The 27,665-nt window shown below is 43.2% G+C and overlaps 1 protein-coding gene across 4 annotated transcripts in view; it reads left to right on the forward strand.

Annotated features, from left to right (window-relative positions):
- Nucleotides 1-27,665, forward strand: part of AFF2 (ALF transcription elongation factor 2) — a 443,889-nt gene that overhangs the window by 255,307 nt on the left and 160,917 nt on the right. For all 4 annotated transcript variants that reach the window (XM_057495313.1, XM_057495315.1, XM_057495314.1 and 1 more), the window contains exon 4: nt 21,750-21,794. In XM_057495313.1, the coding sequence (XP_057351296.1) occupies nt 21,750-21,794 (45 nt within the window). The remainder of the gene's footprint in view (nt 1-21,749; nt 21,795-27,665) is intronic.

Below are 27,665 nucleotides of genomic sequence, written 5' to 3' on the forward strand. Positions count from 1 at the left end.
GAGCCTTTCTACAGAGCATGGGGGTTAGGGGCAAGGGAACCTACCCAGATGCGGGCTCAGTGAGGTAGAGGAGGTGCACTCCGCATCGCTGCTGCTTGGGGAGCAGAATCGACCTGCTCCGTACCCAAGTCTGTGGCCTGGCAGGTGCCCAGTGGAACAGGGACAATGCTAAAACTCACATCACAGGATTGCTGTGAGGATCAAATGAGATAATCCTCGTGGAGCCTTTAGCACAGTGCCTAGCACATATTAAGTACTTAGTAAATGTGGTTATAATCTGCATCATTATTATCATTACTGTTACTATTTCTATTGTCATCATTTTAATCTATAAACATGGGAAAGTTATTCCCCTCTCCCCCAGCCATTAACATTGTCCCCCTGCCATTGAATATTGTTCATATCTTCTTTTTGTCATTTTCTATAGTCTGCCTTGTAGCGTATGCATTCTTGTGTTTGTCCCATCCCACCAACTAGGCTATATGACTGAATTAATTCACTAGGGCTACTGTAACAAAGCACCACAAATAAGGTGGTTTAAGCAACAGAAATGGAGCCTAAAAGTCTGAGATCCAGGTGAGGGCAGGGTTGGCTCCTTGGGAGGCGTGAGGGAGACCCTGTCCAGGCCTCTCCCTGGATTATAGATGGCCATGTCTCCCTGTGTCTTTCTTTCTGTGTCTTTTTCCATGTGTCTCTCTTTCCTATGCAAGTCTTTGTTCATATTTTCCTTTTATAAGGCTGCTGGTCATACTGGATCAGGGCCCACCGTACATGACCTCATTTTAACTTGATTGCCTCTCCAAAGACCGTATCACCAAAAATAAATATGATCACATTCTGCAATACTGGGGGTCAGGGCCTCAACATGAATTTGGGGCACAATTCAATCCATAGCAATAACCATGAATGATATGGCCAGTGTTTTATATGTCTCTGAAGCATTGTCTAGCACTGTGCCTGGACCATAGTGCAAAAAGCAGTGGCCCTGATGTGGTGGAGACCAACAGGCCTGGGTTCTAATCTCATTTCCCTCTCCCCATGGGCCAGTTAGCCAGTCCTAGCCTACTCCCCATCTTAATGTGAGGGACTGATTGTTATAACTTCATGCATATTATAAGCATTACAGTTTATATATATGCAAAGTACCTGCGCATAATAGATGCTCAGTAAAAGGTAGTTATTACTCACATGTTTGCTGAATGAATGAATGAAAAAGTATATGGAGGAATGATTGAAACCTAGGTGTCTAGTCACAGTGTTGGCCAGAATTAGGTTTTTAACTTCTTTGTTCAGATGGCCACCTTTTCATTGCATTGCATGGTTCTCTACCAATCCCTGCATAATGGAAAGGAATTTGCCCATTGGTTTGCGATGGTGTGAAAGTCAGTCAACTTTGAACAACAATCAACCCTGTGGCCCTGCATGTGTGTGTGAATATGTGTGAGTGTGTGCATGTTTGAACAGTCTAAGTTGCCTCCCTGAGATGTGATACTTAATTTGTGGATAGGCAAAAAGCCATGTTATTATCACTCCAAACTGAAATATGTCTACAAAATGTCATAAATGTGTGTCATGTTGTGATTGAAATAAAATTAAACTTTCAATAACAACAGTATATCATAGATCAGCCACCACGTCCACTAGTTAAGAAGCAGAGGATAGGCACTTGTTTTGAGAGTAGGGTAATTGAAATTCACATTGACATTGTTCTTTGTTATAGTTTCAGTTCATTAGCATAGGAGTGTCAAAATCAAACTCAGATTTCCTTTTGCCTGCTTGTCTCAACATTGCAACAATAGCTTAATGTGCATTATTCGCTATTTGGTTGAAATAGATTGGAAAATCAGTAACACCAAAAAGCCAACCTCATAGTCACCCATTTTTAACACCATGTCAATTGCTGTAAATCACAGAGACATAGATACGTGTAGTTGTCATGTTGAAGGTGATTAAAAGATGTTGAATCTCTAATCACTACAATGAAAGAGATTGTCATCAATAAAGAGACTCTAGAGCTGGGGAATTGTATTGATCTGAGCAGAGGAATTTGCAAACTCTCTTTCTCAGTTATCTTGTCCTTCCAGAACTGCAGCAGACACCTTTAAAGATATAGTAGCACGTGGTGGTGGGGGTGGGATGGGCAAAGAAAGTCCATATTTTAATTAGGGTACTTTGTTCATTTTCAGCTTCCAGGTCCTAATGGGAGCCTGCTTAGCAGATGGCTAAATCGTTCTTTTGTGTTATCTCAAAGTTGATGTATCTCACCCTACCAAGCCCAGCTCCACCGCCTTTGGCAGCACATTCTAGATGGTTTAGACATCAGGGAAAACATCATGGTGGCAGAGAGGGACTTCAGTGACTGTTTATCTTTCATCAGATTTACCCACAGGCGACAATTGGTTTCATGCTCACTCGAAAGCAGTATAGAATGGTGTGTAAAATGCAAACTAAACGGCCTAATGCGATGAAAATGAAGCATGATCACTGTACTTCCATTAGGTTTTCTGTTTCCAGCACTTCCACAAAGCCACGTCTCAAGAGCTGTGACTCTGTGGGTCCCTATGAATATCAAATCTATGTGATTGCAGGTCCAAGGGGTCCTTGCTCTTTATTTACATGTGGGGCTGAAACCAGCATTCTGTGTGCAGTTGGCCCACCTTCCCCCGTCCTGCCCCTGTTCTCACCACCCTCTTCTGTATGCTTGGGTGGTCATATTTGGAAATTTCCCCAGGCCCAGTTTGTCACGCAGTCACGTTTCTCATCACATCTGAAGGCTGGTGCGCTTCGCATGGTAACGAGGCCCTCTTTGTTCCGGCTGCTGCGCACTCGCTCCTGCAGTCGGACGGCTGGTGCTGCCCTGGCAGAGCTGGGAGGGCCTCTCAGAGCAAACAGCTCACCTGTTCCTTGGCTGGGTTTTCAAAACCCGATTTACATCAGTTTCAGGTTTTAAGCTGTTAGATTTACTCTGTTTTTTTTTTTTAATGCATTGAAACAATTTATGAGCATCGTTTGCAAGCTTTGCCTATGTGGCTTGTGTGTGTTTGCCCAGATTATTGGGCCCATGCATACAACTTACTGCGTATTTACAGAAGAGGCTGAACTGAGTGACGCCCACTTGAGTATGTTCTAGAGACAGAAATGACACTCTGGGAAGGCATTAATTTCTTTATGAATTTAGTAGCTGTGATGGTATATTTCCCACCAGAATTACTGAAGAATATTATTTTCTGTCTTCTCTTGAAATGATCGCTATTTGGTTTTAAATTGCTTTAAAGTGTATCCTGTGAATGTGTTGCCTTTACAGAGAAGCAGTTGGTCAATTGTGTAACATATGGGCCGGGGCCTTATCTGAGCCAATTAAGAATCCAGTCTTGGCAGTCCTTACCTAGACCCCAGAAAATGAATGGGAACTGGATGCAGTACTAGGATGGTGGGGTTGAGTTTTCTATGGCCCCTTTGGTTTCCTGCCAGTGGATCATACCACCATTCCAACAGAATCTGTGTCCCCAGAATTAGGACAGAAATACCAGTTATTGCCAAAGTGATTATTTCACCACAATATTCCATGAATCCTTAAGAATCATAGTTAAATATACTCTTATATAACACAGAATCAGGCCCCTTTATTTTATAGCAAGGAGTCTTTGCCCTAGAGAATATAGGTGATTCACCAAAGACACACACTTGAAAAAGGGACCCCAACTACCTGAATAAATGGTGAAGGATGGTTCAAATGATGTATTTTGAAGCTATAAAAAGTTGCCTTGACAAAGTGAAGAATGTCTGATAGTCCAACCCTTACCGTGTGTTCTGGATGAAAGCATGACATGCCCTCCTAAAGAATCATTACTTATAGATGATTATAAAATGACTAACTGTCAGTTTTATTGATTAGCAATATAATCAATTCATCTGATCACTAGTCATAGTCATATTTGGAGGAGCTCTGTACTATCTGGGGTATCTGTTCTTCCAGTCTCTTCATTTCCTAGGTGAAGAACCCAAGAGAGATGTAGACAGAAGGATAGAACCAGGGTTGTCTGACCTAAGCTATAAGGTCCTTTCCCACTGGCCACTCCCCTCCTCCCACAGCAAACTGTACATTTAGAAAAAACTCCCTCTCTGTTTTTGGTAGAATTAGACCAGTTCATTATGAGATGTATTCATTGTCTGACCTACAGCTCTGAAAACATAGAGATGGAAATACAAGTCTATTGATATATTGAATTGACCAGACAGTGTGACTGGTTGTCACAGGGTCAGCTTGGCCACAATCAAGTTCAAAAGAGCATTTCAAACATGACTGTAAGATCTATTCACTTTGAAAGCTTCCAGTGATGATAATATTGGAAAGAGTAAGTTTTCTCTGATTAGAGTCACATAGAATAAACAAATCAGTAGTGAACCCAGTAGAGGGAACTTGTGAGAAATGCAGCCTTCGCAAAATCATGTTTTGAAATCCCCTTAAGGAGGACCCATTTTGCCATCAGATAATTATTTGTGGACCAATATATATTTATTCTATATGCACTCTCACATATATATTTCACATTTGCAGAGAGAAACACCAAAGTTTCAAATATGGAAATCCATTACAGGTCAATTAAATATTCTTTTTAAACTTTCACTCCTGAATTATTTCATACAACAGGCTCAACATAATCTTGCCTTCTACTTTGATTTTATTTGTTATATATAAAGGAAAATGGCACCAAATCCACTCATAGCTGTTTTCATCAGTTTCTCTTTGAGATCTTATGAAATAACCCATGAGCTTCACGTTGTACTTTGTAGGGATTAATTTGAAATGATTGCTTTGGCCATAGTAGTTGGAAATGCAAAGAAATAGTCATAATACCTTGTTTATCCTACAGAGCCAGGTGTATAAAACCTTATGCTCATCATAATAGTGTAAAAACTTGGGCTTATTGACCTACAAGTTCTATTTTGATGTATTACATATTACATTAGGTTATGTTGGCACAATAAAGGAGTTTTGCAAAGTGAAAATGATATAACACAACTCATACTTTTAGTAGGAGCTACTATATACCTTATTTTTTCTTAATGTAATTGGGAGTCAGTCTTCTTAAACAGTGGTTAAGAACGTGGTTTGAAGTCATGTGAACATGGTTTTCTATCTTGGCTTTATCATGCATTAACTTGTGTGACCTTAGGCAAATTACTTAACCTCTCTGAACCTCACTTTCATCATTTATAAAATGGGGATAGTAATGCCTTCATCATAGTGTTGTCATGGAGATTCAGAAGATAAAGGATAGGCCTGGCCCATTGTAAGTGCTCAACAAGCATTTCTGTAAACAATAGCCATTTACATGACCATTTTAACACTGGCTATAACAACAAAAGACTTTGTTGACACAAAGTCCTCATTTTTGCGCCTTACCTTTAACTCAGTATATTCTGAGGCATTCAGTTGTGAAAATGATTATGTAGAATGCCAGTGATGCTGTGATTTGCATGTAGCATTCAGGGTGCCTTGGGAGCAGCTGCCTGCAGGTATTCACTCTAGAGTCTCGCTGGACTAGGCCTGGAAGTTGCAGTTAGGTCCTGGTTTGGGTGATGGGGCATACCAGAATGCCTGAGTAGGGAGCCCCTTTGAACCGGGTCATTTCCCCTTTGGTGTAGCTCTGCCATTTAAGGGCTGGATGTTGGGGTATGTTAGTAAAATTGAGTAGGCAAGGAAAAGAAAGAAAGGAGACAGGAAGTTGCCTAATCTTACAGAAATACCTCCCACTGTGCCTGATTTCACTTTTGAGATAAACACCCTTGGAAAGGAGGCATGGATGCGCCGTTTCCAGATGTGCCGTGTTTGCAGCTGCCCCATTGCATGTCTCTCCAAAAGCTGATAGTAACTACTATTTTCTGCTCTTAAATCAATGTACAAAACAGGCTCATCCATCTAACCTTCTCTTCTCAATATTTCCAATGTGCTCGCATTTGTATTTCCTCATCTCCTTGGTTTGATTGGCTGTTATTTAGAATAAACGTGGTGCTGTGGAAGCCGAGGCAATGACCAGGAACCCTTATGCCCCCGTAAGCCGCACCAGGCTCTACAGCCAAAGACTCTAAGCAGGAGCTGCCGCCTATTGCCTATGACACCTGGCTCAAGGCCAAGCTGGACTGTGAGTTCTTGATGGCCCAGCCTTCCGAGGCGATGGGGAGGGAGGGCGTGGTCTGCACTGCCGGAAACTAGAGAGCAAACCTGTCAGAAAGGTGCCAGACACTGCTTGCCTTTCGTGTGTCTTCTGTCCTGGCTTACCCACTGCTTTCTGGGACATCGTCTCATCTCAGTCTTAATAATCACCACGGCATCACACTATTTAAAATTTTCTGAAGAGATACTCCATTTAGATACTATTTTCAGGGGGTAAGGTGGAGCACAGCTCCCATCCCCTCAGTTCCCAACAGAATAGAGAGACTGTGTCCATCAATCTAGTAGATCTTCCAGTAGAAGAATTGATTTGAGCTTCTTGAGTTGCTTAAATAAATGGAAATTAATTAGATTGAATCAAATGGAATCATGAAGTAATGAGTCCCCTCTCAGTGGAGTTAGTAAGCAGTGGTTGTGTAATGTGACTACCAAAACTTGGCCTTTCCAGTCACACAGACCAGAGTTTAGTCCCAGGCCTTCCAGTCACATGGCTGTGTGACCGACCCTGGGCGAATCACTTCATCTCTCTGCACTTCACTTGTCCTCCTCCACTTTAAAATGGACCTCACGTTAGAAGGTTGCAGTGTATAGCTCCCAGGGCCCTTTCTCTGTCAAGAGTCTATCATGGGAGGAATATATCCATTACTGGACAAGCAGCTGAAAAGTATTCTGCTGAGAACAAACCAGTGGTGTTAGCTTTGCGTGTGACAGATGGCACATTTCTCATTAGAGAGGTATTTCGTGTATTTCTCGGTCCTCCTCCTCCCTGCCCCCACCAGATTTAGTAGATCACACTCAGAGCCTTAATGCTTTGGGCCAGAGGCATCTACCAGAGCTGCAATGGCTGACGGTGCAGCCCTCTTTCCGAGAGCCCCTCTGACTCTAAGTAACTAAATTGCTACAGATGAAAGGCTTGCCCCTGCCAGCTCCATTTGGCGATTTCCCCATTCCTTGAATACAGCAATGCAAGCGGTAGAGGATGTGTTGACAGAGCAAGTGTCTTCCTTGGAAGACTCCGGCCTTGGCATGGCACCAGTGAGCCCCCTTCACCACAGATTCCTGACATCTAAAGTCAGTATTGACCGTGGGTGTTCATGGGAGGACAAGTTGCACAGCGTATTTGGACAGCCAATGAACCTGTAGGGAATGTTCTTCAATTGGATGAAAAATGGCCAAGAAACGAAAGTTAGAGGCCTGGAATAGCAAGGTACTGACCTCAATACTGGACCTCAGTCCTCAATGCCTAGCAACCTTGGAGGCCTGGCTGGAGGAAACAGGGGGTCTGCCAGTGACAACAGCAGGTGCTCTTCACAGAGGCTTGATTGTGCAGGTGATGTTTCTTCAAGATGCCCTTCTTCCTCTCAAGTTTTCAGCATGCCATTTTGTAGGTCTCTTTTTTAGACCATCAGAGTTTTTTGCCTTTTATGTTGATAGTTTGGAATTTGGGATGACGTTATTTGCCCTCTAACAGAGATAAGTATCCTCTCAACTTAGAGGGAAAACTTGGTTGCAGTTCATGAGCTTGGCTCCTGAATTCCAACGGCTTTTGTGGGGACTCTGTGAGTCTGTGTTTATAGACCAGCAGCATGAAATAGTGGAAGGGACCCTGGATTGGGTAGCCCCACACCCAAGGGCTAGTCTTCACAGCTGAGCAGCCATAAAACCTCAGACAGGTCACGTTACCTTTAGAAGCCTCAGCTTTTGTCCTCTTTAAAATGAAGCTCATTCTGTCTTCTTTGCCTGCTCACAGAGTTGTGAGGAATGGCAAGCACTTGACACTCCCAGGGACGTGGCTGAATGCGCGTTGGTCTCAGCAGCAGCCGTGGTAGGTCTTCTCAGTACTGCCCTTGTGGAGATGACCTTATTCCGTTGTGTGATTTCCTAGGCCACCAGGGTGCTGTTCTTCGAGTTTTGAATTAAGGGGTTAATATCCCCACATTAAGGATTTAGGAGATCTCGCTTGGGGTTAGATGATTGTTTATAGAGAAGAGAAACAGAATCTTGAAAATGCCAAGTGGAAGAGTTATTATCACAAAATGATGTTAGATGCTGCTTCCAAACCTTGTAGCATCCTGATACGGGGTCATGCTGTCCTTCTGAGCACTGATTGTGAAACCAAGGCAAAATATTTTGAAATTAATGAAATATATTAAGTATACCTAAGTGCTAGGCTAGATAATTTCAAGATCAGTATGATCATAATAAATTTTTCTTTACAATATGCCCTCAGTCCAGAGCCTTCTGGGTACCCAACTAAATGCACACTAAGTATTAATACTTGCGTCATTTAAATTGGTATGGTATTTTAGATTTAGAAAGTCCCTCTTCTTTATGATAATCCATTTGAGTGAAGAAAGACCTTAAAATTGATTCTAAAGATCTCAAAAACAATTTATAGTGTAATACATATTGGCGAGTTCATTTATCTCGAGTTGGGAGCTTTTATAGATTCCAGCTATATGTCTTTGCCACAAATCTTGTTTTTTGTGCTCATGGCATCAGTGAGAATAAATGGAAGTTGTGGAGTCAGTGAAGGCCACTGGAGGGAATTTCCCCATCTCCTAATATATCAGTGTCTCTTCGTGTTGTTTCTGATGGGGTCCAACAGCAGGTCAACATCCTTAGGTAAAGAAAAGCTTCCTAAGAGTTAACAACAGTCATTGAAAGTAAATTAATGAAAGGCAGTGACTGCTGATCTCTTTGACAAGAAGGGATTCTTGCTGCCAACATTTAGAAACCACTAGAAGTGGTCTCCATTGGAAACCAGGTTTCGACTTTCTGCCCTGGGCTGCCAAAAGTATTGCAGTAGAAAATGCGAAAGTAAGTTGAACTTTGAATTATAATTTCAATGACTGTCTAGTGAAATGGATTCGTGCTCCGGTACTGCACCTTTGTGGCTTTGGGTTGATTCGCATACAATAAAAATCTGTCTGATCTGACAGTTGAAAAGGTCGCGAGCACACTTGACGTCTGGTGGTCTCAGTACATTCTCAAATCTTGATTAAAAAAGGAAGATTTGGGAACTATTATGGGATTTTTTCAAAATAATCTTTTCAAACAGAACCATTTCTACATGTTTTGGCTTTAAGTTTATTGACTTTGCCAAGTATAGATGATATTTTCACTACCACTTAGCAACAACTTCTAACTCACCGAGAAGCTTGCACATGACTGAGGCACGTGATTTTTGAAAATGACATCTGATTGTCATTATGGTCTCCCTGATATTAAAAATTGAATTGTCTGCATTTTAACACTTCCACTGAAGTTCTAAAGCATCTTGTGTGTTAGCATTTTGAAAACATTTGCTGGAATGGCTTGACCTTTATTCCTGTAGATCATGCAGGCTCTGTTCCTATGAAATTTATAGCTTTTAACTTTAGATTGGAGACTTCTGTTAATTAGAGGTCAGCTAGTGAACACAAGTTGAAGTTTTGAAATTGATTTGCTTTGGACCAGGGATTGATAGGCTTCTTTGAACAGATTGGAGATTAGATTCTGGACCAACCCTTTCTTTTATATCTGGAGAAACTGTGATTTGCCCAAAGTCATATAGTGCCATAGTCACTACCTATTTGAATCTTGTCTCTGGTGCAGAGTTACAGTCAAGCCCCACTTCCTTGTCTGACCACCCCAGATCTGCAGTTTTCTCTTCTGTAACATCCTATTACAGTTATTGTCAAAGCCATTCATCTGTCTTTTTAAAGTGGGCTCACCACACAGTATGGGTTTTCTAGGCTTGTCCTAACTTGTGATAATTGATTTCATTCTCCCCGTATTAGATATTCTGGAAGTTTCCATATTTGGCCATCTGAGTCACGTTACCCAAACTGGTTCTTACTCCCACTTAAAGAAAAATCCCCCATCTGACCATGTGCCTGACTCAGGGATCAGGAAAATATATGCTAACCTGCACTGTACTCATTTTAGGTGGCCCTATCTACTCATCTAGAGTACAGGCTCCCTGTGGACATTTATTCTTTATCATCTACTGAATTTCCCATAATGCTTAGTGCAGTATACTGTGCATAGTAGTCATGCAATGTGTATTTTCCATTTGGGACAATTTTCTTAACATGAACAGATTTTCCAGACTCCAAATTCGGAAATACCCCAACACGTTGATTCAGGAATAAGTATGGTTTTTTCGCTGAGTATATTTTATTTGTATTAGTAATGTTATATAATTGTACCTGGAATTATGAACACCTGCCATGTGTCTGTTTATCTTGCCTACTTCCACAGCTAAGAAATAACCAATCCCTGGTTTTCCTGTGAATGTGAGACAAGCTAGGATCATTGGTGCCATGCATATGCTGTCCGTGTTAATTGGCATAAACTGTCAGGCTCCATAAACATGGTACACCGTGCGTCACTCCCTCTGGTCTTTAATGTATAATGCAACAGGCTTGAGACGCTCCACAGAGTGGTCCCACACTTAATGCCACAGACCCTTTCTTTATGACACTATGTCAAGGGTCTATGTGTGCAGAGTGACTTTCAGGAAGTGCCATGCCCTTCCATGAGCTAAGTGTTTCAGAGTGTCCCATAAATACTGGGCAGATGGGACCTCAGGCCATCTCTCAAGCTAACTGGAGATACTAAGTAAGGCCCAGGGGAAGTTGAAGAAACAGGAAGTTCTTGTCTTTGTTCTATTGATTTTTCTGTCAACAAAAAAGTGTAAGAAATTGTGGTGTTTTTGAATAAAAGCATCAGGAATAGATTCCAATTTTAACAAGTGATTTCCTGCACACACATGCAGGTGCATTTGGGGGAAGGCTGGATGTAGTGTGAGATAGGTAACAGTGCCAGGTTTGCTTAACAGTGCAGGAAGTGTGGGGGTGAAGCTTGTGAATCATTATTTATAATTGAATGAAAGAGCAATTTTGCCAACTCTCCATTCTTGAATATGAGACCATCTTCCTGGTAATCAAACTATTACTTTGACACAGTTTACTTATCAGGAGATCAATCTGAGATTGTGACCTGAAAGTAGAGGCTGTCTTTCAATTAATTTGAATTGCAAGCAGGGTAGACAACCTATAGCTACTGTGGCATATTTTTTTAAACAAAATCAGGCACCTACATTGACCTCCTATTTACATTTCTTTGAGAAGAAAAAAATCACATAAAAGCTATCAAGAAACACATTTCACAGCAGGCAAATTAATTGGTTTTACAATATTTGAATGGAGGGTTTGTCAAATAAAACATGCCATGACAGTTAATAGTGTCATTTAGAGCCAGAAAATTATTGGCTTATTTGTTATTGGATAAAAGGAAAGCAAACATTTTGTATTAGGAAGTTTTAATGTGTTTAAAATCCTCATTAGGGATTAATGGACATGCTTGCTTAGCATTGCGCCTCATTAATTTGAGGCTAAACAGTTACTTCTGTGTTTCAATCTCAGTGTTGTTTCTTAACATTTTTTCCCTTCTCTTTAATTAGATCTTGCATTTGAGTTTGGTCTCTACACCATTGGAGATGTAGAATTAATTAATGAGATTTATAAATCTAATGGAAGTGAGTTATTCTTAGCTGTCGTTTCATTTTAGTGAGCAGTTAAACCACATCTAAGTGGGCACTGATCTAAGAGATTTCAGAAGTATAGAAAAAACTGTGAACTTCCCTGAATATATTTAGCAGTGTCACTTGGCATTAATAGATAAAAGTGTTTTAATTAGAGTTATAAATAATAGGGAAGCTGGCGAGGATTCAGTTCCCATGCACACAGCTTGTTCTTTAGGAACGTCACTGTCAAAGAAGAGCAATTGTTAACTCTATGTCTGTGGAATCGCAGTGTCATCCACTGGCAATTAAGACAACCTTAAGTGCACGGTTTAGAGAGTCAAGAAGACGCCAAGTTCGTTAGAGGTTAGTCTGAAAGTGGAGCCACTTTCTATCAAGTGTATTCTGTTGTCATGTTTTTATTAAGGGAGTGTATGGGTACAATTTATAAAGTCTATTCCACTTACATTGCTTTAAAGAAAATGTAGCTAGCAGAAAATCAACCTGAAATTGGGGTTTCTAGTTTTAAAGCAGACATTCAAATCATCAGCTATGTATTTAGAAGACTACAGTAGTTTCTTTAGGGTGAGAGATAGTGAATGTCAAGGAAAGACCTTTCTCTTTGAGAAGATTTTCAAATATAAGAGCCAAAGATACATATTTAAAAGGTTCTTTCATAAATGGGGTTATAGCACTTAATTTAAGCCCCCATCCATGCCTGGGGCAGTATCTTCAGAAGCTCCCAGAAAAATATGAACTCCCACTTTATTTTCTTCTGATGAGGAAGTCCTTGTATCTTTAGAAACCATAAATGCTTTGAGGAACTTGTCACTCTGAGATGTATTATAAAAGATAATTGTTTTTTAAATGTTTCATGCTAACAACCACCTAGTGAAATGTGTAAAATATTTGCTTACATACAAAATATTCATTACATACAAATTTCTCTTCTTTAAACAAATTGGAAACTCCTTCCAGTATTATATAGGAATGATCTCTGTGAGGAGGATGTGGGTTAATGGAGTTCTCTGCTTCCCTAGAGACCTAGTTGAATTCTTTTGGCCCCAGGGAGGTGATCCTTGAGCCCCGGGGCCATATTTGGCCCTGGGGTTAATTTCGTTTGGGTTCTGGGCAATGTTATGGGATTCACCTCTGTGGGATCCTGGAAAATCATTGCTCCTCTTCCTGGGCTCTGTTGGTTCCATAAAGAATGCAGCCTTTTAGTTTAGGGCAGTTGGAGAACTGTGCTCCATGGTTAATTAGCTCATCAGTGTTGGAAGGGACAGTAGCTGAGGTGGGGAGCAGGGTGTCACCTCCCCCTAAATCACCAGGGCTACTTGGTTCCTAGCCCTGACCTTTCCCCCTGCCCCTCCTTCCTTTCTCCCCATACTCCCGGTATATTGTGTCTCCTTCTGTGTTTCACATACAGGTAGCTCTTTCTCTCTCTCCCAAAACATTGCCAGATGGTTCTTTTATACTTCTCTAGCCCATCCATGTTCCTATTCTCTAAGACATCTATTTCCTACCTTTCCTTTCTCCTCACATTTCTAATAATTACCCCCATTCTTAGCTGATGACCTTGCCACGTACTTCACAGAGAGAAACAGATACAATCAGACAAGTACTACCTCGTCTTCGGGCTTTATCTTCTCCAGCCCAACTGCTTATGTACCTAGGCACTATGCCTTCCTTCCTGTCACAATGGAAGAAGTGTCCAGAAGTGTCCATGCTCCTATTCCAGGGCATCCTCTCCAACTGCATCCTGATCCACTCTCTCCTTCTCAAGGACTTCGCTTTTACAATCACCCACTTTCTCTTTTGCAGCATGTTTTCCCTCTCCGCTGAGTTATACCCATTGGTATATAAATATGCCTTAATATCATCCCTCTCAAAACACGACGGGAAAACCTTGACCTGATGCATGTCAGCACTCCTCCCCCTATCCTCTGCTCCCTTTCGCAGGAGGAATTGTTGTTTCCTCACCCTCTCCTTCCTCCCCTCCTCCTCTTTCCTCAACACACCCCAATCAGGTTTACGCCCGTAGCATGCCACTGAAACAGCTCTGACTAGGAGCTCGAGCTGCCGATGACTTAGGTCTTGCCAAACCCAGTAGCCAATTCCACATCCTTACCTTACGTCATGACCACGTTCTCCATGATGCACTTTCTTCTCCAGGCTTCTGGGATATCATGCTTACCTGATTTTCCCCCTGCTTCCCCAGCCACTCCTAAGAGTTCACATCTGGCTTTGGAATACGTGGCATGTGATAGATAGTATGCTATGCTGTATGGAATGTGGACTCCTAGCAAAGGGGACTGTAAATGGTCTTTTGGTTCCATTTCACTTCAGGGTGATTAAGGAGTGACACCAGTTTTACAGACAAGGCTTACAGAACACATTTGCCGCCTGTGCTACGTGATTTGTTATGTAAGGCTTGTCTTAATTACGTTTGTATTGGTTAGTACAAACATTAGTTTCCCTTTCCCATGCGTTTAAAAACCATCAGCCAGGGAAGAGGCAATGTACCTGAGATTTGACAAGCAGCATCAGGGCCCATGGAGAAAACAGTCCATGCAAAGGAGATAGAGAACGGAATGTCTAGAAGTGGCCTGCTACATAGAATAAAATCTATGTAATAGAATAAAATAGAAGGAGAATAACATCACAGAATCCAAAGACACCTGAGAGATCATCTCACCTGGCAACCAGCCAGCATTAAGGTGCTGTTATTCTGTGACCAAATGGGCAATGTAAGAGCAGTGGTGTACTTGAGAGTATTTGATGTGGCGTAAGTTTGCTGTTGTATGTAGAGACAAAATTGTCTTTTTATTCGGAGATTGCATATACCCTACCTACCTTTCTGATGTTGTTTTTGTAACGTTCTTTCTTGACAAAATTAAAAGTTGGTGATCTTAAGTGGACCTTCTGTTATTTTTGTGTGGTTACGTGCAATACAAAATACTAAGAACTTGTAATCTGTTTCCATCCATGCCTTCACTGTTTAGGCTGGAGAGTGTGCAAGTGAACTGTCCCAAATCACACAGCTAATTATTGGTAGAACTTGGACATGGAACTGTTTCCTGATTGTCAGTGTGTTTTTATTTTCACTACTTTGTAAAATTATATTGCTCTGAAAGAGAGATCGCTGCTTTGCAATTGTTTATTTGCTCTGTACTAGGAGAGTTTGCTATGACCCAGGAATGGTCAGGAGCAATACAAAAGTTTTAAGAGAGCACTAACATTTACTCTTTAACTGGCAAGATTCAAAAGGGAACTTGCTTCTTGATGTCTTTTGTATATATTTAGGTCACACATGTTAGTCTTGTTAACAGTGGCTGTTGGTAGGGTTCAGAAATTGCCTTCACTCCAATTTGGACATCTGCATTTTTACAGTATCCTCTTTCACTAGAAGAGATTATGGACCTGTACACAGACAACCACTAGTGTTAATGGAAGTACAGTAAGCAGGGATTTAGTGGAATCAAGGCTTTAATCTTAAATGGTCCTTGGTTGCAGATCTAGGACTTGGACAGGACAGAAGTACATATCCCATGGGCCCTGAGGAATCAGATGCATGCCGAGGAAATTCAAAAGGCAGGGGCCATGGCCAGAAGGTCTATGCGTTGTAGGGCAGGCACCAAGAGCAGACAGATGCTGAGAGGGGAAAGGCAGGAAGGGTCAGAATCTGGGGAGCTGGAAGAGAGAAGCAGAAGGATACAACAGCTTGAGTGTGAGCAGCAGAATTAGGAAATCTAGGCAAGAAGCCTGGAGAATGTGTAAGTAGGGGGTCTGGCCCTGGAAAACCTGGCCAAACGAGGTTGCATGGCTTAGGCATGGCTACGGGCAGTGGCCACAGCTTCAGCAGCAGCCAGAATGACATCACTGCTCAGCCCAGCTGGCCCGAGGCTGGGCATCCTGGGGGGAGTGTGGGTCAGGCAGCCAGGCAGTCCCCGACAGGCGCTTGGTTTCTTAGGGTAATCTTTCTGGATGGGTATCTTATTTTTTTTAAGACTATAACCCCCTTCCCATTTATAGCTCACTCTTCCATAGAAACTAGTTATTAGACCAAATAAATGAACAGTGAGCTAATGGCTATTCAGAGCCCACTGAATTAAGTACTCTTCACTTGAAATTCCATCTGCCATTAGGTACTCTCAGCTGATGATGGGCCTTTCTGCATATGCACTCCACTGCTGCCCATACCTAATGTAATCAGCGAAGAGATGGTCTCATCATGAAGTACATGGCCCACCCTTCCCCCGCCCCCACCCCCCACTCAGGGTGCTGATGCCTTGTCAGGGGCCTTCAAGGGAACTGAGGCCAGAAGCGGGGGACGGGGACCTAAGAGGCACCCGCTGCCAGGCTAAGGTGCATCTCAACCTCACAACTCTCGAAGGGGAATTTTTATTTCCCTGTATAGATAGGGAAATAGGCTCAGCGAAATTTAAGTAACTTGCCCAAGTTCACAAAGCGAGTTCAGTGTCAGAGCTAGGATTAAAATCCAACTGTGTCCCTCTTCAAAAGCCATGCGGGCTCTTTCCACTATGCCTCAGTGTCCCCAGAAAATGTAGTCAATTCCTTTGTTTCTTTGCTGTCTCTTCCTTTCTAATGTCAGTTCCGTGTAAGATTCTAGACAAAGGGTCGTTTTCCATACTTGGCCTATTTAAAATGGCAAGTGTTAAATCCCTTGGATCTTCGTGCTCCAGTATTTGTTCCTTCCTTTCTTAGAGAGAATGATGAGTATCAGCTTGTTTCACGTAGGGTAGTTTGTCCATGTCACTCCCTTAAAAATTGGCCAGAAGCAGTATTTTAAAGTAAACACCACCTCTTCAGACACCCAGGACTTTTGCTGAATGAAAATGAAATGGGAAGATGAGCTAATTGGCTGTACCATGTAACTGTTGTGATATCTTTTTTGTTTTGATTAACGTTATATTACCTGAGGACTTCTGCCTGCGGCTTATGTGATATTAACCGTTCCTGTTTAACCACAGCCTCACGAATACAAACGAGCATAGGGACAGGTTAAGATGAGGCAGGAAACAAGGGACAGAAGGATGCTAATGTGAATGGGTATGTTTATAGTTTTTCAAATCGGAGAAGTGAGACTGGCCAGCTGGGGAGGGGAGATGAGAGGGTCCCAGGCACATGCACAGGTGGACTTCAGAGGCTGCTGCCCCCGGTTTTTACAAATGACCAGCGATGGGGATTTAAGTATTTTTAAAAGGTGAAAAACTCCTTTAGCAGTACGATATCCTGACCTGAGTTCCCATTTCATTAGGAAAGCCGTGTCAGGGTTGCTCTGTGACCCATAAATGATTCACGGGGATGAGAGTGGCAATTTGTTAATGAAAACGCAGATGGCATGAGTTTGGAAGCTGCCGTCAGTGTCAGTCGTGGATGTTGTTTAACTGGGCCGGTGGCATGGAACTTGGTGTTAGTGGTGTACCACTCAGTGTCACTTGGTACAATCCAAGCCTTGTCTGGCAATTAAGCTTGCAGTTTTTGAGTTTAACTTTGTGAAGTCTTTGTCAAGGCGGAGTATGCCTGAAATAGTGGGCTCTGACTGCCAGGTACTGTGGGACAACCTCAGGATGATTTTAGGGAGAACAAAATGACCTGTCTTCCTTCACAGTCCCTTAATAACAAGGTACTCAGAGACATGCATTGAACTCTCCTGGGTTAACAGCGAGATGATCATTATTCTTTTAATGTTTTACATTAATCTCCATGTTTTCTATTAGTGCTCAGGGCTGCTTATGTCTCTCATTGCCACAATCAGGGTATTTTTGATATCTTGTATTACCCTAATCGCCAAGAAGTATGCTCCAAACTGATTAATTCCAGAATGATTAAAACATCCTATGCAATTCATTTATTGTTGCTGCAGTTAATTGAATATTTGATGATTTAAAGATACCCTGATTATTTCCTAAGATATGTATTTATCACCAGGCAGATGATCTGTGCGTGGTCTCTCAGTGGCTACATGGGGTGGCAGCCTGCAGTGTCACATGCACTTGTGAGGGCTCTCAGTCAACTCACCACCTGTCCGACGTGCGCCTGCCTCCGCTGGCCCTCAGAGGCCCACATCTGTACCCAGCACAAGAGGGTCGTCTGGGGCCAGGAGTGGAGCACAGCGTCCCCTGCACGGCATGCAGCTTGCTTTCTGCTCCAGAAGGAGGGGGCGGAGAGGGGGATGCAAACGGACGCTGCCGCTCTGAGTGGCTAACTTGCGCTTTGTGGACTATCTGAATACTCAAGAGTGGATTTAAAGAGAGGAGAAGGTGGCTCCGGAATTCAGCAGCCGCTTGGCAACTCGGCAGGCCGTGGTGCTAAGCCCAGTGTGACCACTATTTCTCTGTTCAGTCTCCCTTTCACACCTGTCTGAGTGACTCCTGCACAGTCCCTGCAAGTGGGGTGTGTGTGAGAGGGACAAGGACAGACAGAGAGGGGACAGAGCCCTTGGCTGAGCAGCCCTCTGGCTGAGCCCCAGCCTTGGTTCAGCTTCATTCCAGCGTGCAAAGTGACCCCAGTGTGCTTCGCAGGGGCATAGAGACCGAGGTGGCCTCAGGTGGCTCCACCACTCCTCGGCCATGTCAGAGCCTTGGCCTCTCATTCCCGTATGGAGTGAGGACTACAGTGGGGACCTCGGCAGCTGGGAGCTCCTGTCGGACATGGCTCTGTCTGTGAACCCGGTAGGTACCCTTTCCCTGACACCTGAATCGGACATCCCGCTCCATCTTGTCTGTTTCCCTGTGTTAATGTCTGTCTCCCCAATTTGCGTGGTGTGTCAAAGGCAGAAATTATGTTGTCTTCAGTGTCTTTAAATCCTCCCCCTTGGCACCATCCTGAGCACAGTGTGAGCTCAATCAGGATTTGTTGTCTGAAGAAATAAATGGGAGACCCGATGAATAGGCAGCCCGCGAATGAATGCGATCCTATTACCCTTGTCATGACTACCTTACAAAGTATGTCCCAGTGGGTCTCTAATTGTTTGTTTTCCCGTCCCATCTAGACATTTAACTCTCAGGGAAAGAGGCCAAGGCTTGGAGTTTTTGTATCGCTAGCCCCCATGCCTCACGCTGTTCTAGGCACGGAGCAGAGGCTCGACACTTGCTGGGGGAAGGAAGCCCTTGTGGCTCAAATGTAGTCATCCTGCAGGGAGAACAGCTGCGGGGCAGGGCTAGATAAGTTTGCAGAGGACTATGACTCCATGAGAAGGCTGGATTCCAGTATTTCACTTGCCTGCCCCTGTCTGTAGAGTTCTTCCCAGTCCCGAGTGCTACCGACCCCAATAAGTCATTATTAGATTTGCTGCAAAGCCCCAGAGTCCACAACTCTTTCTATTTTGACAGCATTTCTCCCATAAGGAAATGGATATTTATAATACCAGGTGTGGAGATGATATTTGCAGTTGGCAAGAGTGAGTCAGATCCTACCTTGAAAAGACGAGAAGACTGGACTTAATAATAAAGTGGTGAGCGGAGCAACAGGGCAAGGGGTAATAACCTGGCTCGTTGTGTGGGGCTCTGCGGGTTGCAAAGCACATTTGTGTTACTTATTTCATTTGCTGCTCACAGAAACCCTGTGAGATTTGAAAGGAGCTGGTATTATTATTATCGTTATTTAATTTTTTTATTTTACAATCGGGAAAATTGGAATTCAGAGGGGTAAAATTACTAAGTCCTGATCCCAGATGGTAAGGCCAGGACTCTCACCCAACTTTTTTAGACTCATGGGTGAGTGTTCTTGCTATGTCTGCACATTGCTGGTGTTTTTGTTTCCTCTTTAATTTAAAATTTAACATTTGTGTGTTTCTATGGGAAAAGGAGAGCAAAGACCTTTTCATGAGAGTGGACCTCACCTTTTCAGCCCAGGCAGCCCACACTGAAACAGTGTAACAGTGGCATGGAAGCCTTAAGTCTCTGCTAGAATCGTTTTGACCTTTGTGTTTGGGGAAGGTATTTGTTAGGAGTTCAAGGATTGTCTTGGAAAATACAGCTGCTGGAGCATTGAGCAATGCAATGAGATTTTATTTGCTATTAAAAATAATCAGTTGTGTTCTGCAGTCCTGTAATTTGTTAGATTAGCATTGCCCAGTGTATGTTATGCAAACATCCATTCTATGGAGTGGTGATAATTGTTAACTGGAAAAAAAAAAACACAAAAACTAAAAACCCATGAGATCAGTGATCAAGAAATTTAAGAATGTGCTGCATTAAACTGATTAGCTAGGTGTCTCAGAGCCTTTAATTTGCAAGAGCGGGCTGGATTGCAGCATTTGCCGCACTTGGACAAAGAACCTCTCACTTTGCAGAACTAGTGTCCATGGGGTGGTCTCCTTTGTGGTGCTCACCACAGTTAGAGCCATACATTGACTCTGTGATTCCTCATATCCACCTTCCTCTGGAGTCTGCAAACTCCAAGAGGGAGGAAACCGTGTGTCCTTTTGCTTCCTACTCTATCAATGCCTAGCCCAAGACTGGTGGCATGGTCCCTCGCCCTCAAAAAATATTTGTTGAATGAATGAATGAATGAACAAGTACTTTAGGCCAAACCACCTGTAGTTCCTTTTCGGAAATCTGTATTTAAGGCTCCCTGCAGTGTGTGCCCAGCCACATTTTTCTGCCTTTCCTCCTACTGTTCTGTCTATGCAGTATTACAATATTGTTGGATAGGTAACTATATAATTCATCCAAACTGGGATCTTTTTTAGAGTGAAGGGGGACACTGTCAATGATTACGCCAGGATAACAGGTGTAAGCTCGAACCACATCCCTCATTAGCGGTGACTTTCTCTTAGCCTGCCTCCCCGATTAGGCATTTTGTGTTCCTCGAGCAGGGACCTTTCCATGGAAAGGTATTCAGCAAATACAGGTTGTAATTAATGGATGTACAGTGGTGACTTGACTGCCAGTGTAATATTTGCTGCTGATTGTACCGTGTATTTTTACAGTTAAGGGAACTGGTCCCATATTCTGTCCCCCATTTCCCCAAATAGAGTTATGCTCGTAGTTCCCTCCTACAGACTAATGGGGAGGTTATGACTTAACCGCCAGTGCAGGAGGCCTGGGACCCAGAGCCTCCGTGGCAGTGCTCTCTTCACAGGACGGGCCTCTCACTTCCCAAGGTGGTGAATTCAAGCGAGCAGTGTTCTCCTCACCAGAACCGTAGGGAAGTAGAAGTGAGCACATTGCAATCCTGGAGCAAATGAAGATGTGCAGGAGAGGGTAGGAATGTTTTGGGAATGCCTGTAACCAGCCCAGGTGACACCAGGCCTGGCAGACCTCTCTCCAGGTGGTTGTCCCACTCCCGCGTCCTTCGTCACGCACAGCTTTGCAGCCAGTGTCTCACTTTGGTGTTTGGCTTCTTGCTTTCTCTGATTAGGGAGCCCCTGGACGAGGGGGCCCTGCACCAGATATGGAGTAAGCCCTCAGTCCACATCTGCTACTTGCTTGAATTGTGTGATTAGGAAGGTGTCGCACTGGGAAAGATGGTTCATGGGATTTACTTTGTATATTTGTGAAATTCTGAGTGCCCAGGCAAGCACGAAGTTCACACGGGAGTTTTAGCGTTAGTGTTATGGAAAAAACATTGTAGATATCTGTTTAGATGCCTAAGTTAAATGAAAACTTAATCATGGAAGTGTTTCAGAGAAGCCTCATCTTTTAAAAATCTGTGATTATGAATAATATATAAACTATGTCAGCGAGTTGAAGAGGAATTAAAGATCGGGAAATGGAGCTCCTTCTTTGGGTAGATGAGCAAAGTGTAGCCTGGGTAGTGAGGGAGGGTGGCTTGGTGTCCCACAGCACGTCAGGAACAGAACGAGTCACTCTCTTTCTGCAGCTTGCACCGTGGTCTTACTGCCTCATTAAAGTAAAACAAAATTGGCCATTTGCAGACACTTACCGCTTTGTGTTTAATAGCGAAAACAACCACATAGATAGCTATATTTACTTCCTTTACAATTTTTCCTACAGAGTAAAATATTATACAAGAAGCTTCTCTGAGAATAACTAGACTGTGCTTAATTTTATTTGTTTGTTTATTTTGCTTTAGGTAAGCCTTCCCAGTGATCCAAGCTGCGTTGAAGAAATCTTACGGGTGAGTTAAAATCGTTATTTCTGTGCCTTTTAATAATGAGGCAATCTATCTGCTTACACTGTTTAAGTAATGACTGTTCTGTTTCCGCAAGGATCGTGATGGGGAATCCTCACATTCCACTTCAAGACCCTTCTGCTTGTACTTGCTGTCTCATTTCTTACCTGTCCTCTCCCCATTCTCTGAATCAAACTGGTCTCCTGATCTCATCAAGCTTCTGCTCCACTCTCACATCCTTTTGGGTCCTTTGTTTGGGGTCTAGGCAGAGACTAACCCCCGTCCTTAGAAAGCTGTCCCCACTTGAGCATCGTGCCCTGAACCTTCACCTTCCTGCGCTCTCTCCACCACTTTGTGTGGCTGGAACATGGTTGTGGAGACTGTGGCCTGTAATGAGGGGGGCAGGTCTAGGAAGGTGGAGAGAAGCAAGGAGGAGAGTCCGGAGAATGCTGGCGAGCAGGGGAAGTGTTACTAATGGCAGTGAATTCGGACATGAGAATGGCACAGAGGCAGCACGTAGTGGCAAACAGGGGCAATAACCTCTCCCAAAGTAAACAGTTAAACCAAAAGGAAAAGCCAAAGTCAAGCCAGAAAAATGTATCTCCTGTCTCTGGCTGTTGGCATCATAAAGCAATATGGTAGAGGCAGAATAGGAGTCACGGGAGTGAGTTCCCATCCGGGCTCTAGCATTCGTCACTCTGATTTGGATACATGACTTCATCTCCCTGAGTCTCCCTTCCTTGGCCGTAAAAGAGGGCAATACTTGTCCTAATTCCCTTTCACGCCACCAAGCAGCATCTAAATGCTTGTTATTAGGATAACTGATGATCAGTGTGGCCATGAGAAAACCATGCAGGCATTGCGCCGGGGAAAGAAAAGAGTCTGTGTGCCAGTGAAAATTCTACATGCCCTTTTCTCAGTAACCAAAGTCACCTCAGCGCTCCCGAGACGCCCCCTGGTAAAGGGCCTCTCAGCCGCCCAGGGTTGGAAGCGAACCCTGTGAAAATGCAGCCCAAGGAATGATGAGCAGGAAGCTGTTTGTCGTCAAGGTGACCTGCCACGTGGTTTCACCCGCTGCAGATGTCTGTGATCCCTTTCCAGCCCGAGAACATTGTTACTGACCTTTAACGACATGAGCCCTTCACTGATCAGAGATGAGCCCGGCTGGATTAGGGATGGAGAAAAGAGCCCAGGACCCCCTCAGTCATTTCTTGCTGGGGTCCCAGGGTCAGGGTAGATGCGGGTAGCTGACGTGAAATCCCCAAGTGGCATGTGCCTCGGAACTCAGCCACTTGCCCGTTCGTCACATGGAGATAGGTCAGATACCAGGATCACCGCAGCCTCGCTAGTGGTGGCCTCCGGCCTCCAGGAGAGGTGACCCTGAGGGAAATCTCTTACTTCTGGGCTCAACAGTGGTCCCACTTTTGCAACTGAAGTCAGTGGGTGTTTTCGTAACTCCCAAAAGGAAGGCCGGACCCATTTCAGTGCCACTACCCAATTTGTCACCATTGGTATTCTCTACTTCAAAGCAGCCTTCCCTGGCCCACACAGTCACTGAGTGCACACCGGCCAGAGGCTAGCAACTCCAGTCCGCTGGAGGAGCCGCTTAGAGAAACAGCAGAATGTCACCTAAACGTGGACAGAGAAGAAGTAGGTTCCCTTAGTAAGCTCGTAAAAGATAGCACCCTTTGAGAAAGTAACAAAAGTCCTTCTGTTCATGAAAGAGAACCTAGGGAAACATCTTTTTTTTTTGAAGGGGTGTAGATTGTATAGAATTCTGGTTTTTTTTCCCAACAGCACCATTAATGAGGAGTGGGCTTTCCTTTATTGAAGAATGGCATGTTTCATTCCCTATGCTTAGAATAAAAAGAAGCTGTCTGAAGTTTTTGTCCCCAATTTTATGACAAATTCTTAAATTTTTATAGACCACGTTACATGGCACAGTTTGGAGCCCTGGGGCTGGTACCACAGGAAGCCTGTGTGTCGCCTTGCTCCCTGGCTGCCTACTTCTTGCTGGGGAGACCCTTTCTTTATCTTTCTCAGCACCTTGTTCCACCCCCCCTCGGTGCTTTTCAAAGTAAGCAGAGTCCAGGGTGGAGAAAGCGTGGTCTCCAGGCGCGTGACATTCCATCACTTCTGAGTCATGTTGCCCAGTCTCATGCTGCCACAAAAACAGGTGATTATGTGCCCTTCCACCCCACCACCCACTTGCGCTGGAGGAACCTGATGTGTGTGCTCTGTCTGCGTGTGGACCACAGGCGTCTCGGTCTGTTTGCGACCCGACCTCCCCAGCTCCTCCATCGCTTCTCTTCCCTCCACACCAGCGGCCAGCCACCCGGTGCACTTCAGCCCGCACTGGGACAGACCTTTTATTAACTGAGGCCAGCTCTCCCAGTTCTCAGCCCCTCAGTCCCCAGGCCATGGAAATACTTTTGCCTAATGCATTTTAGTTTGGCCCCCTTTTTAAAATTCAAACCAGTTGGCTTCCTGTGGAAGGTCCTCACCCCATTTCTCTGATAATGGGCTTGGCCCACAGACCAGCACTTCCACTTCTCTTTCTTTCCACACCCCTGGTTCTCACCCTCTCCTGTCATAGCCCACCTCATCTGGTCTTGCGGGCTGATGCAGCCTGCTGTGGCAACCTCATTTCCCTACAGGCTGGGACTGCCTTTCAGAGCACTGGAACTTCATTATCTCGTTTTGACCATAGGAAGTGTGGTAGACCCTTATTATTTGAGGTCCAGAGAGATTTTAAGTGACCTACAACCTAGGGTGAGGTTAGTATATGGCAGAAGCAGAAAATAGAACCTGGTCTTGGCTTAGCACCACACCTACCTGTCCAGTGCCCCGTCACAAACCTACATCACAAACCAGTGAGAATCTCCTCACTTAAAACATTGCCTCAGTTGCTGGCTAACTTATTTCTAGGAACTTTATGAATACCAGCAAACCAACGTGCATCAGCAGGTCTTAGAATTAATGCTTTCTTTCCGCCATTCATAGTATTTTCAAATCTCACTTCAAATAATAACTGTAACAAATTACTGCCACAAATAGAAAAATAACAGTAGTGGGCTGCGTACTGTGTGCCAGGCATAGTACTCAAGTGCATTATGTCATTTGCTTTTCACAACAACCCTTGAAGATTGGACTGTTGGTCACATTGTGCAGGACAGGAAGGAGTTAAGGAGTTCACGCCCTGGTCTCTGACAACCATCCCATATCCATTCCTTCTGTTCCTGTTGGTTTACCTGCACCCCCCCTTATTTCCCAAGCTCCAGCCTACCTCACGATGAACAGATAATGGCATCAGCCAATAATTCACGTCAGCATCCATTATTTCCATCATTTGTACAAATTCAGTTATGCCTAAATAATTTCAAGTCGTTTTTCAAGCACACCGGAATTCACCAGCCTACACCACCTTTCTGCCAACCTCCCTTCTCCCACCAAACAAGCTGTATAAATTCAGATGTCTTTGCTACTTGTCAAGCATATTATTGCTTATTATAAAGTTTACAAATCAGAAACTTAAAGACAGCAATCTGCGCAGTGCAGCGCAGCCTGCATACCTGCCTCCATCCACATGCCATTTTCTCTTTAGAGTCAAGCTACCCTCGAGTACAAACAGAAATGAAAAATAGTAACAACTCTGGCCCTAGTGATGGCGTTTTGCAGTTACAATTCATCTGTCATGTGAGGGATTCCTAAGCTGCTCATATGTAATAATACGGGCAGCAGAGCAGCTTCTTGTCTGAGCTCCGTGGGGTTTTATGGGTCCTGGAGTAATCATTTCTGGAAGAGTTCAGCCAAGGAGAGCAGCATGCCCTAACTGCTACTAGCCAAGGATGGATGTTCAGTGATTATTAGTTCTGCAGTTGTATGACTTATTTATTCCTAGCAAGAATTTACTTAAAAAATATCAACAAACTATCAATTAAATCCTTTCTAGAGTCAGATATGCAGATATAGTGCTTCTCTTCAATCTGACGCTGAACAGATTGTGTTTCCTAGCAAAGTATCTTCAGTAGTTGATAATTTCATAGGCAAACATCTGTAAGGGTAATTCACTGCTTATGAGGAACGCTGAATTTACAGGCAAGAATTTAGGGAACTTGATTTGATAAACTGTATCATCTCACAGATCGCTTCTTGCCATATGGGCCAGGCTGGTACACACCGACATGGGCACCTCTTTTTGATTACAGCATGATCGGTATTTACAGCATCCTAAATTACAGCAATTCCACTTATTAGGTCTGTGTTTAAGTGTGCAGCTTTAGCATGGGAAGAACTCACCAAATAATTACAGGGCGACCATGTACAGTACTTGCTGTTTTTTACTTTTCAAGGGGGAAACAAATGAAAAAGCCCATCTTAAGAGTGAGAAAAAAATGGATCACGGAACAAAATTGGTCAGACAATTATGTCTGAAAAGAAATTTGATTATATTATCATAACTATGCAGCATAATCAAGGACCTTTCAGGAGAATTTCTTTGATAAATTGAACCAATAATTAGGCAATTGATTTTATATCCCGTCAAATTAATGTATAAATAATGTTCAAATTGGAATCATGCAAACGATTTTCTATACAGCTGTCTTAAATGCTAATCCTTCTGGAATGTTTCAAAGAGCATCTATCCTATTCTAGTGTGGACTTTTAAAATTATAGTTTCTTGAAATAGTAAGGCAGTGTGCCACCCAGGAAAGACAACAATTGCTAAATATAATTGACTATAATTAATGTTAACACTGGTGAGGTCAAATAAATGAACTAACTAATGACTATACCCTCTGCTATTCTGATGACTAGCTCTTACCTAATGACATTGGGAGATATGTAAATTTGTCAGCAGGTGAAAATGCCCTTGACTGGGTAAATTTTGTGGAGTATTACCTTTTCTGAAGCTAATTCAAAGCATTAATGGACTTAATATGTAGCATGCATATGTGAGGTGAGCTATTCTTGGAACCAAATTAGCCCATAAGAGATATTACCCATTATTTGCCTCCCAATAATCATTTGCTCTTTTCTCAAACACCAACCAACCTGGAAGATGCTAAATTTAATTATAACAACTATTATGTGAACAATGTAGGTAAGCCATCCAGTTTGCTTCCAAATGCACTTAGAGCCTGTCAAGCAGTTTAAATATTTTCTTGTGGAATCTGGGGGTTTGCAGTTAGTATATCATGTGAATTTTAAATGATTATGCAGACATCATTGGGAAAATGAGTAACATGAGTAACAAGGTGACTGGTCCAGTGAATCATGGGAACCGTCAAACACAGGACATGTCACGGAAGAGATGATGTCAAATACCAGTAACTTAGCAACTCAGCATTTAGCTGTCCAGGGACTGAGCAAGACTAGCCCCTTTAAAATAGCTGAGTAAATATATGAGTCCCTATGTATCTTAGGTGTGCTATAAAAATAAGTCTGTTTTCTGTCAACCTGTTTCTTTTTGTGAATATGGTGATTTATTATTTTCTATTGCACTGAATGAAAGCAGGTGAGAATTTAAGCCATGTGTAGAATTTACACCTGCTCTCGGTATCTTGGGTGTACGAAGAGGGTAATGAAGCAATGTATTGGTTTGCCAAAAAGCAGTATAGGCTTATCTGAAAGAAGTAATAGCTTCCAACTGTTGTTTGAGAACCAGCTTCTTTGTCCTGGCTGTGCTAGTGGGATTGGGTTGGGAGAAAAAAGGTAATGCAAGGAGGTTAACCATTCCGTTTGCATCTGTGTGAAGGTAAAACCAGTGTCCCTGGAAAACACAGCAAGAAACTAGCCTCTCAGAATCAATTTGGTAGGCATCTTCCAGGGTCGAAATGAAAGAATAAAGCAAGGCTTGCCCCTTCTCTTGTTAAT

The sequence above is a fragment of the Manis pentadactyla genome, chromosome X, assembly GCF_030020395.1.
Source record: "Manis pentadactyla isolate mManPen7 chromosome X, mManPen7.hap1, whole genome shotgun sequence".
Taxonomy (NCBI): Eukaryota; Metazoa; Chordata; class Mammalia; order Pholidota; family Manidae; genus Manis; species Manis pentadactyla.